The sequence below is a fragment of the Rhinoderma darwinii genome, chromosome 12 (genome assembly GCF_050947455.1).
Source record: "Rhinoderma darwinii isolate aRhiDar2 chromosome 12, aRhiDar2.hap1, whole genome shotgun sequence".
Lineage (NCBI taxonomy): Eukaryota > Metazoa > Chordata > Amphibia > Anura > Rhinodermatidae > Rhinoderma > Rhinoderma darwinii.
The window spans coordinates 36084355-36103583 of NC_134698.1; the positions used below are offsets into that span (position 1 = coordinate 36084355).

At 41.7% G+C, this 19229-nt stretch overlaps 1 protein-coding gene across 4 annotated transcripts in view; it reads right to left on the bottom strand.

Annotated features, from left to right (window-relative positions):
* The window catches only part of GEMIN2 (gem nuclear organelle associated protein 2), a 160660-nt gene that overhangs the window by 130720 nt on the left and 10711 nt on the right, over positions 1-19229 (bottom strand). For 2 of the 4 annotated variants that reach the window (XM_075844677.1, XM_075844678.1), the window contains exon 4: positions 10723-10782. The exons of the other annotated variants lie outside the window; for them this stretch is intronic. In XM_075844677.1, the coding sequence (XP_075700792.1) occupies positions 10723-10782 (60 nt within the window). The remainder of the gene's footprint in view (positions 1-10722; positions 10783-19229) is intronic. 4 annotated transcript variants of the gene reach the window in all.

Below are 19229 nucleotides of genomic sequence, written 5' to 3' on the forward strand. Positions count from 1 at the left end.
GCTCATTAGCCTCTTCAACTATCCATCCCCAAAAATAAAAAAGAAGGTCCTTAGCTGTTTTAGGATTTAAATGTGTAGATATTATCACCACGTGAAAAAGATTTATATTTAGTCGGGAATCCCCATTTATATCGTATGCTTTTTTTTTTTATCAGTCAGGATTTTTGTTATCTCTTTAAATTCTCGTTGTCTAGCTAGTGTGCCTGTTGATAAATCCTAATATATAAATATTCTTGTATTTTTCCCGGAATATTTTCTGTTGAGCAGCTCTCATGAATTCTTCTTTAATATGAAAAAACCGGGGTTGAATCAAATAAACAATCCACAATAATCACCTGCAGTATCCAGAAAATTATATCTAGATGGCGTGGAACAATACACCACCTTTGGACAAACTCCAGGGATACATACATTTCTATCACACACAATTCCTGTAATACCCAAGCACCAAATTATTTGATTCAACCCTGGTTCTGTCAGGGGTATTTGTATTCAAGAGAGTTACCCAGAGTAAGTGCTTATTTAGACGAACGTGATATACTTTCTTATTTAGACGAGCGTGATATATTTTCACGCGCCTCGCACGGACCTATGTTGGTCTATGGGGCCGTGCAGACTGTCCGTGAGTGTCACGCAGCGTGTCCGCTGCGTAAAACTCATGTCCGTTATTTGTGCGTTGTTCGCGCATCACACACCCATTGAAGTCAATGGGTGCGTGAAAATCACGCACAGCACACGGAAGCACTTCCACGTGATGTGTGTGTGATTCGCGCAACAGCAGTAAAAAGTATGAATGAAAACAGAAAAGCACCATGTGCTTTTCTGTTTACAAACATCCAGAGTGTCATAATGATGGCGGCTGCACAAAAATAACGCAGCCACGCATCATATGCTGCTGACACACGGAGCTGTTAAGTACCTTTTGCGCGCGCAAACCACACACGCTCGCGTAAATCCAGCCTAAAGGTTATGTTTTCTGAAGAGTTCCCACTCTGTGATATTACTTTTTCTTTAAGGAACCCACATATTGATTTCAGTAATATTTAAACATGAAAAAAGTGCATGACATCTCTTGGTAGATCCACTGAAATATTGGTAGGTTTTCTTAGACGATTAGCTCGATCTATCATTAAATCTGTGTCTGTTGCTTCAGGCAATAGCGCAGCCATCAAGTCCCAAATATATCGTAGCAAATCTGGATCTTTTATTAGTTCTGGGACACCTCTCAATCGAATGTTATTTCGTCTTGATCCATCTTCAAGATCCAACAATTTTTTATTTTGAGCATCCATGTTTTCCACTAAAGCTTTAGTTATATCTATTAGAGTGATGCATGCTGATGTGAAGTTAGGCTTCATTTACATCTGCGCTAGGGCTCCGCTCCGACGGAGCCTTCTGATTCCGGCAAAACGACAGATCCGTTGCACAACTGAGACAAACGGAAACCATTGGCACCGGAACCGTCACCATTGAAATCAATGGTGATGGAAACCTATTGTTTCCGTTTGTGTCTGTCAGGTCTTCATTCCGAAGGAAAGCTCAGACGGAAAGTCGGAACGGAGCCCTAGCGCAGATGTGAATGAAGCCTTAGATGTTTGTTCTTCTATTACTGCAGTACGCTCACCCAACTGTTGTATTTCAGATTATGTAGGCGATAGGGCACTTATAAACTGGTGTCAGGGCCTTTTTAACCCCTTAATACCGAAGGTATTTTAAACCTTAACGACCGAGCAATTTTTTACGTTTTTCCATCGTCGCATTCAAAGATCTATAAAACCTTTTTATTTTTGCGTCGAGATAGCTGTATAAGAACTTTTTTTTTTGTGGGACAAGTTGTATTTTGTAACAGCACCATTTTGGGGTACATATAATTTATTGATTAACTTTTTAATAACTTTTTTTAGTGGGGTACTGGAAAAAAAAAACTGAAATTTCGCCATTTGTTTTGCATCTTAATTTTACGCCGTTTACCGTGTGGTATAAATATCATAACAACTTTATTCAGCGGGTTGTTACGATTGCGGCGATACCAAATGTATATGGATTTATTTATGTTTTACTACTTTTACACAGTAAAAACACATTTTATTTCAAAATTATTTGCTTTTGTGTCGCCATATTTTAAGAGATAACTTTTATTTTTTTGACCGATGCAGCTGTAGGAGGGCTTTTTTTTTGCGGGACGGCTTGTAGTTTGTATTGGTACCATTCTGGAGTAGTTTCGACGGTTTGATCACTTTTTATCAAATTCTTTTGAAGGCAGGATGAACAGAAAACAATTCTGACGTTGTGTTTTATTATATTTTTTACGGTGTTCACCGTGCGGATTAAATAATGTAATAATTTTATAGTTGGGTTCGTTACGGACGTGGCGATACCAAATATGAGTAACTTTTTACTTTTTTTCATAAAGTATTTTGTAAGGGGAAAAAGTGTTTTTTTTTATTTAGAACTAACTTTTTTTTTAACTTTATTTTTAGTCCTACTAGGAGACTTTACTGTGCAGACTTCTGATCGGTATTATAATACACTGCAATACTTCGGTATTGCAAGTGTATCATTGCCGGTCAGTATAAAACTGACAGGCACCTGTTAGGTCATGCCTCTGGCATAGCCGAACAGGCAATCACTAAAGTCAGACCTGGGGGCCTTTGTTAGGACACCAGGCTGCCACAGAACCCATCGGCACCCCGCGATGCACGCGGGGATGAGAGAGGGAGCCCCCTCCCTCTAAAATCACTTCGATGCGGCGCTCGCTATTCATCACCACATCTGAGGGATTAAATATGATCGGAGACAACTGCTAGTGGTCTCCGATCGTTGCCCTGTAGCCCGAGGCTGTTACTAACAGCCCGGGTTTCAGCAGTACCCCGCACGACGCGGGGAAAGTTCTGACCTATTTTAGCTTTATGCTAATGACTTTCTTAATGAACAATTGAGCGTGTTTGACTTTTTGGCCAAGTGGGCGTTGTGGAGAGAAGTGTATGATGCTGACTAATCAGCGTCATACACTTCTCCCCATTCATTTACACAGCACATAGTGACCCTGCGTTTTTCACCATGTGCAGCCACATACTCACACATTAACGTTACTGAATTGTCCTGACAGTGAATATACATTACCTCCAGCCAGGACATGAGGTCTATTCAGAATCCTGATACCTCGGTAACATTTGTGTGAGATTTACAGCAAGGCAAGTGTAATTTCGTTTTAAATGAATCTCGCGGGATTACGCTTGCCTTGCTGTAAATCTCACACAAACGTTACCGAGCTGTCAGGATTCTGATTAGACATCACGTCCTGGCTGGAGGTAATGTATATTCATTGTCAGGACACTACAGTACCGTTAGTGTGTTTATGAGGCTGCACATAGAGATATAGCTATATCGCTATGTGCTGTGTAAATGAATGGGGAGAAGTGTATGACGCTGATTGGTCAGCGTCATACACTTCTCTCCACAATGCCCACTTGGACAAAAAGTAAAAACACGCCACAGAGGTTTTTTTATTTAAAAAAATGATAATCTACATTACAGTGCCGATCACATTATGTACAATATAGGGCACTTATAATGTGGTAACAGAGCCTAAAAGCTCCAATGCCATTGTTTTTTATATCCTTGTTTTCCGTGGTGTAGCTTATCCAATAGAATTTGCATGGTCTCCACAGTTAATTGGTTTTGATTTTTATCTTTTCTCCACAGTTTTTTCCTCCGGGTTTGTCTGGGACGTATCTTCCTCTGACAAACACTAGATTTTTCTGAGAGATTCGTTGCGTCAGTGGAGTAAGGCTGGGTTCACACGACCTATTTTCAGACGTAAACGAGGCGTTTTAAGTCTCGATTTACGTCTGAAAATACGGCTCCAATACGTCGGCAAACATCTGCCCATTCATTTTAATGGGTTTGCCGACATACTGTGCCGACGACATGTCATTTACGCATCGCTGTCAAACGACGACGTGTAAAAAAGACGGCTCGTCAAAAGAAGTGCAGGACACTTCTTGAGATGTAATTTGAGCCGTTTTTCATGGATTCCAATGAAGAACAGCTCCAAATTACGGCCGTAATCGACGCCTCGCAAAACGCGAGTACATGCAATTACGGAGCAGTTTTCTCCTGAAAACAGCTCCGTAATTTCAGACGTAAATGCATTTATCGTGTGCACATACCCTTAGGCTTCGTTCACATCTGCGCCTGACGGAACGGGACCCTGACTGACACAAACGGAAACCAAAAGGTTTCCATTTCCATCACTATTGATTTCAATGGTGACTGATCCAGTGCCAATGGTTTCCGTTTGTCTCAGTTGTTCTGTCATTTTGACGGAATCAAAAGCGTAGTAGACTATGCTATTGATTCCAGGAACCCCTGCACAACTGAGACAAACGGAAACCATTGGCACCGGATCTGTCATCATTGAAATCAATTCCGTATGTGTCAGTCAGGGTCCCGTTCCGACAGAGAGCTCTGACGGAACGGGACCCTAGCGCAGATGTAAACGAAGCCTAAGGCCTGATGCACACGACCGTGTTCGGTCCGTGATATACGGTCCGCATGTCGGCCGCTTGTCCCGGACCGTACAAAGTACAGGGAGCCGGGCTCCTAGCATCATACTTATCTATGACGCTAGGTGTCACTGCCTATCCACGTAACTACTGTCACACACTAAAACATGATTACAGTACGGGACAGTAGTTCCGCGGACAGGCAGTGACCCCTATCGTCATAGATAAGTGTGATGCTAGGAGCCCGACTCCCTGCACTGTGTTCGGTCCGGGACATGCAGCCGACATGCGGACCGTATATCACGGACCGAACACGGTCGTGTGCATGGGGCCTTAGCAGGGAAAATAGTATTGGACTTCATCATAGTGAAGTGTAAGTCCTCCTGAGGGTCTATTTTGGTGCTTTCCTAAATTGCAAAAAAAAATTAAAATTTGTGAGCTTAGCACTCTTATTAGTCACAATTTTATATTAGATCTTATTAATTTTTCCTTGCTCTTTTGTGTACATATTTATTCGATATTTTAACATTAGCCTCCTTACAAAAGTTCCGATATATATGCATTTCAGGGGGGGGGGGGGTCGTCTATTTTGCCATCTGAATGCAGAATATGCGACCACATATCCTATTTAAAGAGGCTCTGTCACCAGATTATGAGTGCCCTATCTCCTCCATAATCTGATTGTCGCTATAATGTAGATAACAGCAGTGGTTTTTATTTTGAAAAACGATCATTTTTTAGCAAGTTATGAGCTAGTTTAGATTTATGCTAATGAGTTTCTCAATGGACAACTGGGCGTGTTTTTACTTTTTACTAACTGGGTGTTGTACAGAGGAGTGTATGACGCTGACCAATCAGTGACCTACACTTCTCATTGTTCCAGCCCAGCATGATCCACAGCACAGTGTGATTGTGCAGTGAAAGTAGTAAACACGCCCAGTTGCTAAAAACACAATACACGCCCAGTTGGAAATGAGAACACACGCCCAGTTGTCCATTAAAAAGGCTCATTTGCATAAATATAAAATTGCTCATAACAAAAAAAATTACTGTTATCTACATTGCAGCGCCGATCACATGCAATAGGAGATAGGGATTTGATTATCTGGTGACAAATTAATTTGTGTGTTCCTTCCTTCCAAAAGCCTTGTATTCTCGGGCAAAACCATAGCCGATGCAAGTGATACTTATTCTTTATGACATTTTGGACGCTTCTGTTAATATCCCTAGATATATTGTTGCAAAGGTTTATCAAACGCATAGATGGTCTTATGAATTATTCTCCAATACATTTCTCTCCAAATCTCAGGGGAAATTTCTCTAGTTATTTTTTGTAAAGCTTTAATAATCCGCTCATAAATTTCTTATCTTTGTAAGGATAGCGTATTTTTCCCATTTAAAACCTATTCGTCTATGTGCCCTTTATCTGCCATCGTTAATAATTCGCCATAGATCACTGAAATATTGTTTTTAGATATTCCCATCAATTTCTTATATTGCCTATTTCATGGATGGTCTATATTTTGTGTTTGAAGGTAAAAGGGAAACTTGAACAGTTGCTAACAAAGAGAGAGTGTAATGATTAACATTCAGTTTTCCTGCTGCTTGTAACACAGAAAATTATTTTACTTTTCCATGACTACCTAGAATATCCCCAAGTTTACTAATTCCTTTTTCTACCCATTCCATCCAGATTTTCCCATCCATCTGTAACGTCCATGGCTGCGGACATTCGTTCAGACTTACCATCTGACGGCTCCGGCCATGGACACCCGTGTTCCCGGCGGCATCTCCCTCCTGGGAGTTGCCGGCACTCACTTCCGGGTTCTGTGTCTGTTTCCCGCAGGGCGCGCACGCCCTTAAAGGGCTAGTACGCGTCCAGTTGTCTATAATCAGTAGTAATTAGCCCATAGTGCTGCTGGACTATAAAATGGGCTCTGCCCACTTGTTCCTTGCCTGAGCGTTGTTATATACCTAAATTTTGTCTTGCAAAGGATCTCCCAGTGTTTTCTAGTTCCCAGTGTTACTCATTCCTGCTGCCTGTACCCTGTATCCCGTGCCATCTACAATGAAAGTCAAGTCGTGTCTCCGCCACTGTCTACATTGCCTCAGGTACCCTTTCTGGACAACAGACATTGTTTTGTACCTAGTTGGCCAGCTGCTATACCGCTACGTGGTACGGCCCAGTGGGTCCACACCCCGTGCCGTGACACCATCATTTGTTCAAAAATGTAAACATATCCCGGCTAGTTCTATATCAAAACGGCTTGGTTCTCTGTATAGCCTTCTTAATTTTTTCCATGTCGCAATAGTGTCCCTAAGCAGGATACAGTTACCTTGTCCTTCCTTCATTTCTAATGTTCTTGCACACATTAAACCTCTCAGAGATATTGGATATGCAAGGAGATCCTCTTTCCTCTTATTAGTTAGTTGAGACTTCCCTTCTCTCCATTCTTTTATGTATCTAAAGTTAAATGTCCAGTTAAAGGACAGGGGTCGCGAAAAAAACATTTTTTATATCAATTTGCTTTTAGGGTTTTATTAAAATAAATTTTATTTGTGTGTTTGTGTTTTTTTTTCTTCTAACTTTTACTTCACTATGGTGGCTGCCATATTTTTTTTTCGTCTCTGTATGTGTCACACTTACAGAGATGGAATACGGCACACAGTGTAGGAAGTTTGAACATTCAACCCCCTCCTTTCTCCTGGCACTAGCCAGGATAAAGGAGGGGGAATTAATTGAGCACACTAGAGCGAGTGTGTCTTCTCAAATTTTGCAGCATAAAAGCAATGCGGTTGCTTTACCACATGCCAATGCTGCAATTTTGGGAATTGCTCCCTCTAGTGACCAGCACATGGAAAGGTTATAATTTAGAATCTAATTTATAATATTTCCTGACTTGTGAAAGAATTAAAACCATGTCTAATCATGTATTTACTAACTGTTTAACTAAAAAAAAAAAAAATTATAATGATTTTCTAGCGACACATTCCCTTTAAAGTTTCCTATATTGGGTGACGAGATAGATCTTTTTTCTTTTAACTATACAAACTTCCTATTGGTAATTTAGGTTTCTTGTCTTTCAATATAAACCTTAGAAAGCTATTTTCCACTTTTTTTTTTAATATCACTGGTTTTTAATAGTAGGGGGAGCATTTGCATAGGGTATAATAATGTTGTTCATTATGTTCGCCCATTTCATCTAATTAGTTTATGAGAAATCTCCTGAATTTTTGTATAAAAACCTTGGGAAGCACTATAAGGGTATGTTCACACGATGAGAGGCATTTACGTGTGAAAAAACAGACTGTTAACAGCTGCCTCGTTTCACACGTAAATGCTCCTCGCATTTTGCGAGCCGTCTGAGACGCTCGTAAATCTTGAGCTGTGCTTCATTGAGTTCAATGAAGAACAGCTCAAATTACGTGGCAAAGAAGTGCCCTGCACTTCTTTGCCGAGGCAGTCCATTTACGCGTCGTCGTTTGACAGCTGTCAAACGACGACTCGTAAATTACAGGTCGTCTGCACAGTACGTCGGCAAACCCATTCAAATGAATGGGCAGATGTTTGCCGAGGTATTGTAGCCCTATTTTCAGGCGTAAAACGAGGCATAATACGCCTCGTTTACGCCTGAAAATAGGTCGTGTGAACCCAGCCTAAACCTCAATTGCCTGTTCTATTTATGATTTATATGACCATGCTTACGGGAGCATGGTCTGATTTTAGGTCATGTACACACGTCTGAGAAACCCTACTCAAAAGTTCTCTTGAGTTCAGGATGTAGTCTAGTTCCAAGAGGGATCCATGCGTCGCAAAAAAACAAATTCTTTAGTATCTGGGATGAAAATCCACCACACACCTGGCCAATTTTTTTTTTATCATAATTTTCTTGTGAAAAACATTATTTCTAAGGCCCCCTTCACACGAGCGTGAATCACGTCCGTGTGCAGTGCGTTGAATTAACGTACAGCACACGGACCCATTGTTTTCAATGGGGCCGTTCACACATGCATGATTTTTCCCGCAGCGAGAGTCCGCTGCGTGAAAAATGCTGCATGTCCAATATTGGTGCATTATCACGAACCTATGCGCTCATTAAAGTCAATGGGTGCGTGAAAACCACGCACCGCACACGTGTTCGGTGCTTGATGTACACATCAATTCAGTTGAAAATCAGAAAAAACAAAACAAAAACATAAATGTGCTTTGCGAGTGCGTGAATAGCGCACGCCACTCGCAAAACACATTGATGCATAACGCCACACACTGACCCGATTCATGCGCCTGAATCGGACATGCTCGTGTCCAGGAGGCCTAACCCACATAGCACTTGTATTAGTTTTAACTATCTGCAGGTCCAATATCGCGTTAACCCAATTTTTCCGCTATTTGTTTCATAACCACATCTCTCAAGCTGTTATTCTTATATTGATTCTGCGGGATCTATTTACTAGATCCTCTAGCTTATCCAGTAATTGCTTTAACTTTATTAGATTCCTGCAACTATAGATACATGGCTTCTATTTAGTCTTACAGGATGGTGAACCTCTGTTCCATTTCCTCTATTCTACCTGTATGTTTTTTCTGTTCCTCTATTATATTTTTAGTTTTCTCTTGTAGTAATTTTTCCACCAAATCTGTCAGAGATGGTAATAGTTCCCCCCGCAATTTCCTTTATTTCAAAGGGTGTTGTTGGAGACTGTTCCCCCTTGCCTGCTGGAGGATTAGGTTTAGGACTCCCCATTGGGGATTTATGTATATTGGAGGTTTTTCTGATTTTCTCTCCTCATCCCTTGTTCCGTTGATTTAAAACATTTCCTTATTTGGGAGCCTCAGGGCATATTCTCTCTTAGCTGCTAACAGCACCTTTGATAACTTCAAAGAGTTAGGCCTGGTTCACACGAGCATGTTACATCCGTAATGGACGGAACATATTTCGGCCGCAAGTCCCGAACCGAATACACTGCAGGGAGCCGGGCTCCTAGCATCATAGTTATGTACGATGCTAGGAGTCCCTGCCTCTCCGTGGAACTACTGTCCCGTACTGAAAACATGATTACAGTATTTGACAGTTGTCCGGCAGCGAGGCAGGGACTCCTAGCGTCGTACATAACTATGATGCTAAGAGCCCGGCTCCCTGCAGTGTGTTCGGTCCGGGACTTGCAGACGAAATACGTTCCGTTCATTACGGACGTAACATGCTCGTGTGAACCCGGCCTTACAGCTTGATGTTAAGGTTTCTATTTAGGGACAATTAACTTCCAGACCCTCAAATTGATAATCTTTATAATACAGCAATATGTATCTATGTGTTTTTTTTACATGTCTTCATCCACACGGTGAACTAATCATCCCCCTCCCGGGTTAAAAAAACAGAGTGGCAAGTTGCTCTTAGATTTCTCTAAAGCATATATTATAGGCAATCTTAATCTTGTAATATATATCTCCCCTGCATTATTCAAACACAGGCTGATTATGACCTGTTTTCCAGAGGATAAAATAATACGGAGGAGAAAAAAAAAAAAGTTATAAGAATAATAGTAAATTGAAATGGTCTCACCCAGAGTTAGCTCCGTCAGGTCAGCGTTTGACCAGCATTGTCCCAGTCTGATAAATTCTGCCACCTCAGGACTGTTTAACAGTAGCTCCAAGATGGGGGATGACTACTTTCTTGGCTCTGTGCCCTCTCACCGTTTTTTCACGCTCCAGATGTTCGCAGTAGTGGTGGCTTTAATCTGTGCCTGGCATCCAACACTGTGCTGCTGTGATGGGCTTTCAGAGATTTACTGAGGGGTCCGCAAGTCTCTCCATTCTGCCGAAGCAGAGCATAGTCACGTGCTCGCACGATGGGTGTATGAACGGAAGTCTCACCTTAGTGGACAACAACTATATGTATTGCGCTGTGCCTGGGAAAACACCTCATTCAGCTGATCGGCAGAGGTGTCAGGAGTCCAACTCCCACTGATTAAATATTAAAGGCATATCTTAAAAACAGACCATCAGTCCCGGAAAACTCCTTAAAACGCAAAGATTTGATCAATGCAGAGCATGTAAGCAGTACCAATAAACCTCTCCCAATTTGCTTGAGTGTCCCGAGTGCTGCACTGGGTATATTACAGATTTTGCTGGCCCTTCTATACACGGGGTGGCTTTCTGTGTTTTGACATTTACAATTTTTATAACAAAATTTAATAGAAACTGGAATACACTCACCATCATTACATTACTGTCAAGGGGTTGGGATTTCCAATGGCTCCTGTGCTTGTTGAGACTCTTAAAATAAAAATATTTATGTAAAACTTTTACACAAGTTAAACACAGAAAAAAAAAACAAGCAGAGCAGGCATTTTGGGCAAGGACTTCGTACCTTACCGTCCGAGTGACTTTTCTGAATAAACTGTCATTTATTGACTCAACAACCCAAATGTTCACCAGTTTCCAGATCAAGGAATTAAGTAAGGCTCTAATCACACAACAGGGTCCGAAAGTCAGACGATAAAAACATCAGTTTAAGACCGGTTTTTAAAACGGATGAATGTAATGTCACACTGCCCCCTTATAGGTAGCACCACACACTGCACCCTTTATAGGTAGCACCACACACTGCACCCTTTGTAGGTAGCACCACACACTGCACACTTTGTAGGTAGCATCACACACTGCACCCTTTGTAGGTAGCATCACACACTGCACCCTTTGTAGGTAGCATCACACACTGCACCCTTTGTAGGTAGCATCACACACTGCACCCTTTGTAGGTAGCATCACACACTGCACCCTTTGTAGGTAGCATCACACACTGCCCCCTTTGTAGGTAGCACCACTGTAGCTCCCTGTTGGAGCGGAATCCCTCTGGCTTCAGGAGTTGCCCCTGATGTCACGGTCCATATAGGAATATTAAAAAAAATAAATAAATAAAAAAATAGATCTCAGCAGCACATCCAGCAACCAAACCATAAGGCTTCTAACTTCAGGGGGGTGCTCGCAGTATAGTGAGATATAATACACTCAGACAAACTGTTGGCAATATTTTAATGAAACCGAATATGACAAAACAAGAGATTGAGGCTCTTGATGCACTGGCTGGTGCCCATGACCTCACCATTAAACCCGCTGATAAAGGAGGTGCGGTTGTGGTCATAGACACCAGCCAATATATCGGGGAAACCTTGAGACAACTGGGGGATCAACCAGTATATAAGAAGTTCGAACATGACTAAATTTGACATTATGAAAAAAAAAAATACATATTGTTGTTCACCATGGCTATGCAACAGATGTCAGATGTGAAACTTCATGAATACTTGAGTGTTGTAAATCCTAGGACATCTTTCCTATATTTGCTCCCAAAGATCCATAAAAATGTAAATAGACCACCAGGTAAACCGATTGTTTTGGGGATAGGGCCGATCTTAAAGAGGCTCTGTCACCAGATTTTGCAACCCCTATCTGCTATTGCAGCAGATAGGCGCTGCAATGTAGATTACAGTAACGTTTTTATTTTTAAAAAACGAGCATTTTTGGCCAAGTTATGACCATTTTCGTATTTATGCAAATGAGGCTTGCAAAAGTCCAAGTGGGTGTGTTTAAAAGTAAAAGTCCAAGTGGGCGTGTATTATGTGCGTACATCGGGGCGTTTTTAATACTTTTACTAGCTGGGCGCTCTGAAGAGAAGTATCATCCACTTCTCTTCAGAACGCCCAGCTTCTGACAGTGCAGATCTGTGACGCAACTCACAGGTCCTGCATCGTGTCGGCCACATCGGCACCAGAGGCTACAGTTGATTCTGCAGCAGCATCAGCGTTTGCAGGTAAGATCGACTTACCTGCAAACGCTGATGCTGCTGCAGAATCAACTGTAGCCTCTGGTGCCGATGTGGCCGACACGATGCAGGACCTGTGAGTGACGTCACAGATCTGCACTGTCAGAAGCTGGGCGTTCTGAAGAGAAGAGGATGTTACTTCTCTTCAGAGCGCCCAGCTAGTAAAAGTATTAAAAATGCCCCGATGTACGCACATAATACACGCCCACTTGGACTTTTACTTTTAAACACACCCACTTGGACTTTTGCAAGCCTCATTTGCATAACTACAAAAATGGTCATAACTTGGCCAAAAATGCTCGTTTTTTAAAAATAAAAACGTTACTGTAATCTACATTGCAGCGCCTATCTGCTGCAATAGCAGATAGGGGTTGCAAAATCTGGTGACAGAGCCTCTTTAACCTCGTTAGCAACATTCTTAGATTGAATTTTGGGAAAGGGAGAAGTAGGAGCTAAATCATATATTCAAGATACAACAGAGTTTATTAACAAACTTGAAAAATTGGTAGTTGGAGAGGATTGCTGGCTTGTATCATTTGACGTGGTATCTTTATACACCAGTATAGTACACGAAAAGGGCATACAGGCTGTTACATAGTTAAAGAGGCTCTGTCACCAGATTTTGCAACCTCTATCTGCTATTGCAGCAGATTGGCGCTGCAATGTAGATTACAGTAACGTTTTTATTTTTAAAAAACGAGCATTTTTGGCCAAGTTATGACGATTTTTGTATTTATGCAAATGAGGCTTGCAAAAGTACAACTGGGCGTGTTGAAAAGTAAAAGTACAACTGGGCGTGTATTATGTGCGTACATCGGGGCGTGTTTACTACTTTTACTAGCTGGGCTTTCTGACGAGAAGTATCATCCACTTCTCTTCAGAACGCCCAACTTCTGGAAGTGCAGACACAGCCGTGTTCTCGAGAGATCACGCTGTGACGTCACTTCCCCAGGTCCTGCATCGTGTCAGACGAGCGAGGACACATCGGCACCAGATGATTCTGCAGCAGCATCGGCGTTTGCAGGTAAGTCGATGTAGCTACTTACCTGCAAACGCTGATGCTGCTGCAGAATCAACTGTAGCCTCTGGTGCCGACACGATGCAGGACCTGTGAGTGACGTCACAGATCTGCACTGCCAGAAGCTGGGCGTTCTGAAGAGAAGTGGATGATACTTCTCATCAGAACGCCCAGCTAGTAAAAGTAGTAAAAACGCCCCGATGTACGCACATAATACACGCCCAGTTGTACTTTTACTTTTCAACACGCCCAGTTGTACTTTTGCAAGCCTCATTTGCATAAATACAAAAATGGCCATAACTTGGCCAAAAATGCTCGTTTTTTTAAAAATAAAAACGTTACTGTAATCTACATTGCAGCGCCTATCTGCTGCAATAGCAGATAGGGGTTGCAATATCTGGTGACAGAGCCTCTTTAATACGGTTGAAAAAAAAGACATGTCCATTAAGTTCAATCAAGGGATGGGAAAAGAGAAGGTAAAAATTTCTACACATAGGAGCTAATATTTTTTTTTTGTTCTAGGAAATGATCTAACCCTTTTTTAAAGCCATCTACTGTCCTTGCTGTGACCAGCGCCTGCAGTAGACTATTCCATAGATTCACAGTTCTCACAGTTAGGCCTTATTCACACGAGCGTATTTCACATCCGTGAAATGTGCGTGAAAATCACGTGCGTCGCACGGACCTATGCTAGTGAATGGAGCTGTTCGGACATTGTTTTTCACGCAGCGTGTCCGCTGTGTGAAACTCACAGCATGTCCTAAAATTTTGCGTTTTTTTGCGCATAACGCACCCATTGAAGTCAATGGCTGCGTGAAAATCACGCACAGCACACGGACGCACTTCCGTGTGCCACGCGTGATTTGCGCTACAGTTGTTGAAGAAATGACGTGAAAAATAAAACCACCTCCTTCATTTCAGTTCCTAAAGCTCAAAATCGTGTGTCAGAACGATGCCATATGCGCAAAAAACACACAGCCACGCACCACTCCAGTATGCCACACGGAACTGCAACGCGGGAAAAACGCTGCGTTTATTGCGTGCGCAAAATGCACACGTTCGTGTGAATTTCGCCTAAAGAAGGCCTGTCGCCTCTGCAGATTCAACCTTTTTTTCGCCAGACGGAGGGAATGCCCCCTTGTTTTTTGAGGGGGTTTTACTTGGAACAGGATTTCACCATATTTTTTGTATGTGCCATTCATATATTTATAGAAGTTAATCAGGTCCCCCCTTAGTCGTCTTTTTTCAAGGCTAAATAGGTTTCATTCTTTTAATCTTTCCACAGAACTTAGATTCTCCATACCCCTTATTAGCTTTGTTGCTCTTCTTTGTATTTTTTCCAACTTCAGGGCATCTTTTCTATGAACTGGAGCCCAGAACTGAATTGCATATTCTAGATGAGGCCTCACTAATGCTTTGTAAAGTGGCAATATTACATCCCTGTCCCATGAGTCCATGCCTCTTTTGACAAAATCTTGCTTGCCTTTGAAGCAGCTGATTGACACTGCATGCTGTTATTTAGTTTATGATTTACAAGTACACCCAGATCCTTCTCAACAAGTGACTCCCCCAGTGTAGCGCCCCCTAGGACATATGATGCATGCAGGTTGTTGGTACCCAGATGCATAACTTTACATTTATCTACATTACACTTCATCTGCCAAGTGGACGCCCAAACACTTAGTTTGTTTAAATCCGCTCGCAATTCACAAACATCTTCCATAGTCTGAACTATATTGCATAGCTTGGTGTCATCTGCAAAAATAGAAATAGTGCTATTAATCCCATCCTCTATATCATTAATAAATAAGTTGAATAATAGTGGTCCCAGCACTGAACCCTGGGGTACACCACTTATAACCAGGGACCATTCAGAGTAAGAATCATTGACCACAACTCTCTGGATACGGTCCTTGAGGCAATTCTCAATCCAATTACAAACGATACTTTCTAAACCTATAGTCCTTAAATGTACCCATTAGACATCTATGAGGGACAGTGTCAAATGCCTTTGCAAAGTCCAAAAACACTATATCCACAGCGGCCCCTCTGTCTAGGCTTCTGCTCACCTCTTCATAAAAACAAAAATTGGGTTAGTTTGACAACTTCTGTCCTTCGTAAAACCGTGCTGGCTGTCACTTATAATACTATTTTTTGTCACATAATTCTGTATATAGTCCCTCAATAGCCCCAGTTCAGTGTTTTGATACTTCACAAGATGCCCTATGTTGGCTCGATAGCCACGAAGGTCAGATTCATCAGGACAAAAGACAGGAGTAGCTGTGAGAGATCTCTAGTGGACCCTCTGAGACTGCTAAGATATGGGTATTTGTGCACATATACTGGTGAAGGCAGTACATCCGATTTGTCCTCATTGAGATATGTTCTATTTTACTTAAAGAGGCTCTGTCACCAGATTATAAGTGCCCTATCTCCTACATTATCTGATCGACGCTGTAATGTAGAGAACAGCAGTGGTTTTTATTTTGAAAAACGATCATTTTTGAGCAATTTTAGATTTATGCTAATTTGTTTCTTAATAGACAACTGGGCGTGTTTTTACTTTTTACCAACTGGGCGTTGTACAGAGGAGTGTAGGACGCTGACGAATCAGCGTCATACACTTCTCATTGTTCCAGCCCGGTTTCTTCCACTGCACACACAGTGAGACCGTGCAGTGAAAGAAGCTGGACTGGAACAATGAGAAGTGTATGACATGGATTTGACCAAGTGGGCGTTGTAAAGAGAAGTGTATGACGCTGGCCAAAGTTAAAAAAAACACCCAGTTGGGCATTAAGAAAGTAATTAGCATAAATCTAAAAATTGCTCATAACTTGGTCAAAAATGATAGTTTTTCAAAATAAAAACCACTTATCTACATTACAGCGCCGATCACATTATGTAGGAGATAGGGCACTTATAATCTGGTGACAGAGCCGCTTTAAACGGTTATTTCAGTTAGATATAACTGGGGGAATGCTGTAGGCGACAACGTGTTTAATTACTTATGTGTTTCTTCGGTAAGGAAACGATGTAGGCTATTGCTGCAACAAACGGGAAGCGGGAGGGTGAGAAGGAAGATTTAAATACGGACTGGGATAGTCGAGAGTGTGCTGACCAGAGGTAGGTTGGTTCGACTACTTGTGTCGCTTGATACCGATGGCGGAACATATGAAATTGGCCCTGACCCTAGGCTTACAACATTTTTGGGTATTGGTGTTGGAGGGGGGGTCTGGAAGGGGTTGGAAAGGGGGGGGGCGGATGCAGCTGTGTTTATTTGGACCTCTGGGGAGGTTTTGGGGGGGGGGGGGGGGAGGACAGCCTGTGGATTCTTATTGACCATGTTGTTTTTGAATGGGAGGTAGGATAAGTTTCCTGTCCTGGAATGTTTGGGGTATGGGGGAGGCTACTAAAAGACATGCCATATTTAAATACCTGAAACACTCTCCGGGAGTGGTGGGTTTGCTCTTGCAAAACTCACATAACTAATGATACGGTTATCATTCTTTTCAATCCACGTATTCAAGAGGGGTGAGTCTGTTGGTGCATAAAAACGTGCCTTTTCACTGCTATGCCTCGTTTCGTAATTAAGAGGGTTAGAGATGTGGGTGTACATTGTAAACTGTTGAATTGGGATTACATAGTGGTTGTAGTGCATGTCCCTCCTCCATTCTCTAGTGTTAAGGCAAGGTCACCGAAAAAAAAAAAAGTTATAGCTTTTGGAAGGCAGGGAGGGAAAAACTAAAATGAAAAAGAGAAAAAATGGCTGAAGCAGCAAGGGGTTAAATGCTATGTGCTGAAATCCCCTTCTTTCATTTCCTTACTAGAATGCTAAATTGATCCCTTCCTGCTCCTCGACGTACTATTCCGTCATGCCGAGCGAGTCATTCCCGCTCAGTGAGGTAAGAGTACGTCATGAAGAAAACACAGCTCCATTTTCCCCTGGAGTTTCCTTGCGCTGTGATAACTGCTATTTTCTCTCAATGTGGTCCCCGCCGATTAACCTCTTAGAAGCCGTGCTCAATAGCGTTCACCATTTCTAAGAGGTTAGAACACCATCGACGGCCCTACGACACGATTGTGTGCTGCGGAGGGTTGTAATGGCAATCGGCGGATTAACAATGGCCTCCGAGTCTGCCATCTACAAAAGCCTAGTAGGTCCTGTCAAAGGCAGGACCCACTATGCTTGCTGTCAGTGAGCAACTGACGGCTCAAATACACTGCACTAAACATGTAGTGCAGTGTATTAGAATAGTGATCAGGGCTTCCTGCCTTCAAGTCCCCTAGTGTGCCAGAATACAATGTAAGAAAAAAAAAGTTTTATAAAAATAAAAGAAAATAAACTATACGTAATTAGTATCACCATGTCCGTAACGGCCTGAACAATAAAAGTATTTTGTTTTTTAACCCGTGCAGTGAACGCCATAAAAAATTAATAAAAAATAAGCTATACCAGAATCACAATTTTTTGGTCACTTCACCTCCCAAAAAAATGGAATAAAAAAATAATTAAAAAAAATAAAAAATAAATAAAAAATCAGAAAGTCGCATGTACCCAAAAAGGGTACTAATCAAAACTATAGTTCGTACCGCAAAAAAAAACCAGAAAAATAGTCAGGGGATGGAAAAAAATTATGATGGCTCTTCGATATATCGCAACACAAAAATTTTAATTTTTTTTTATTTTTTTTAAAGTATTTTAAACGCCATAAAACAAAAACAAGAAAATAGATACATTTGCTATCGCCGTAATGGTATCAACCCGGAACAATAAAGTGAATGTCATTTATAGCGCACATATTATGTTACATATTTGGTGGGGGTGCCCCTTAATACACACACTTTGGTCTAAAGTAGTAGATCTTATTCAAATGATCACAGGTCAGGTGCTTCCCAAAGCTCCGGAGGCGTGACTTCTCTCAATGCTCCCTGGTACTACAAAGAACTATACGAAAACACTGGTTAGTTTCCTATTAATGGCAGTTAGAACAGTTATTCCACGACTTTGGAAGACCGCTAGCGTTCCTACGATTACAGATTGGTTTCAGGAGATACTACACCTGCAGAGGATGGAAGAAGCGACAAAGCCCCATAATATTGCACTGGGACTGTGAGCTTAGTGTGGCAGGATTGGAAGGTGTTCTGCACTTCTGAGGAATACTTGTCTTACGCATGAGTGTACTTCCCGGGGGTAAGGGTTTAGCGTACATTAGACTCAGGGAAATGCTTCCACCGGGTAGGGGTAATTGGCGAGCCTGCATTACCCCGCCATTGGTAGGGGTCTGTATCGTATTGTTACAATGTATAAACCTTCAGAGATCACTGGGTTACTTTAGTCTCCTCTCTCTGATAAAGGGTAAGTGTTTTATATGATTACAATTCTGAGTGGGAGTGGTCTTGGTCACCGTGGTGCCTACATCTGTATTATTGATCATCTTACAGTGATATTTGTATGTTCTATGTTCTGCATGTACTTTGTGTTTATATTATGCCGTTGTACCCTGCTGTGTCAGAGGTTTATTGTACTCTATGTATTGGAACATTGCACACATAATATTTTGTATTTCTTTTCTGTTTACTCTTTTTGCGAATGCTTTATATCTGGCTGTACTATTATATGATGAAAATAAAAAGAATGTTTCAAAAAAAAAAAGGGTCGCATGTAGCTCAAATTGGTAATAATCAAAAATACAGATTGCTCCGCAAAAAAATAAGCACTCACACAACCCCGGTGGAAAAAATATGGCGACACAAAAGGTGCAGAATGTGTTTCAATAGAGGATAACATCTGGTATGATTCATCAGTGCAACACTGGCCACATATTTGCGGATTATTCATTCACCGCATTATTATACCCTCTTATTATACCCTGATCTACT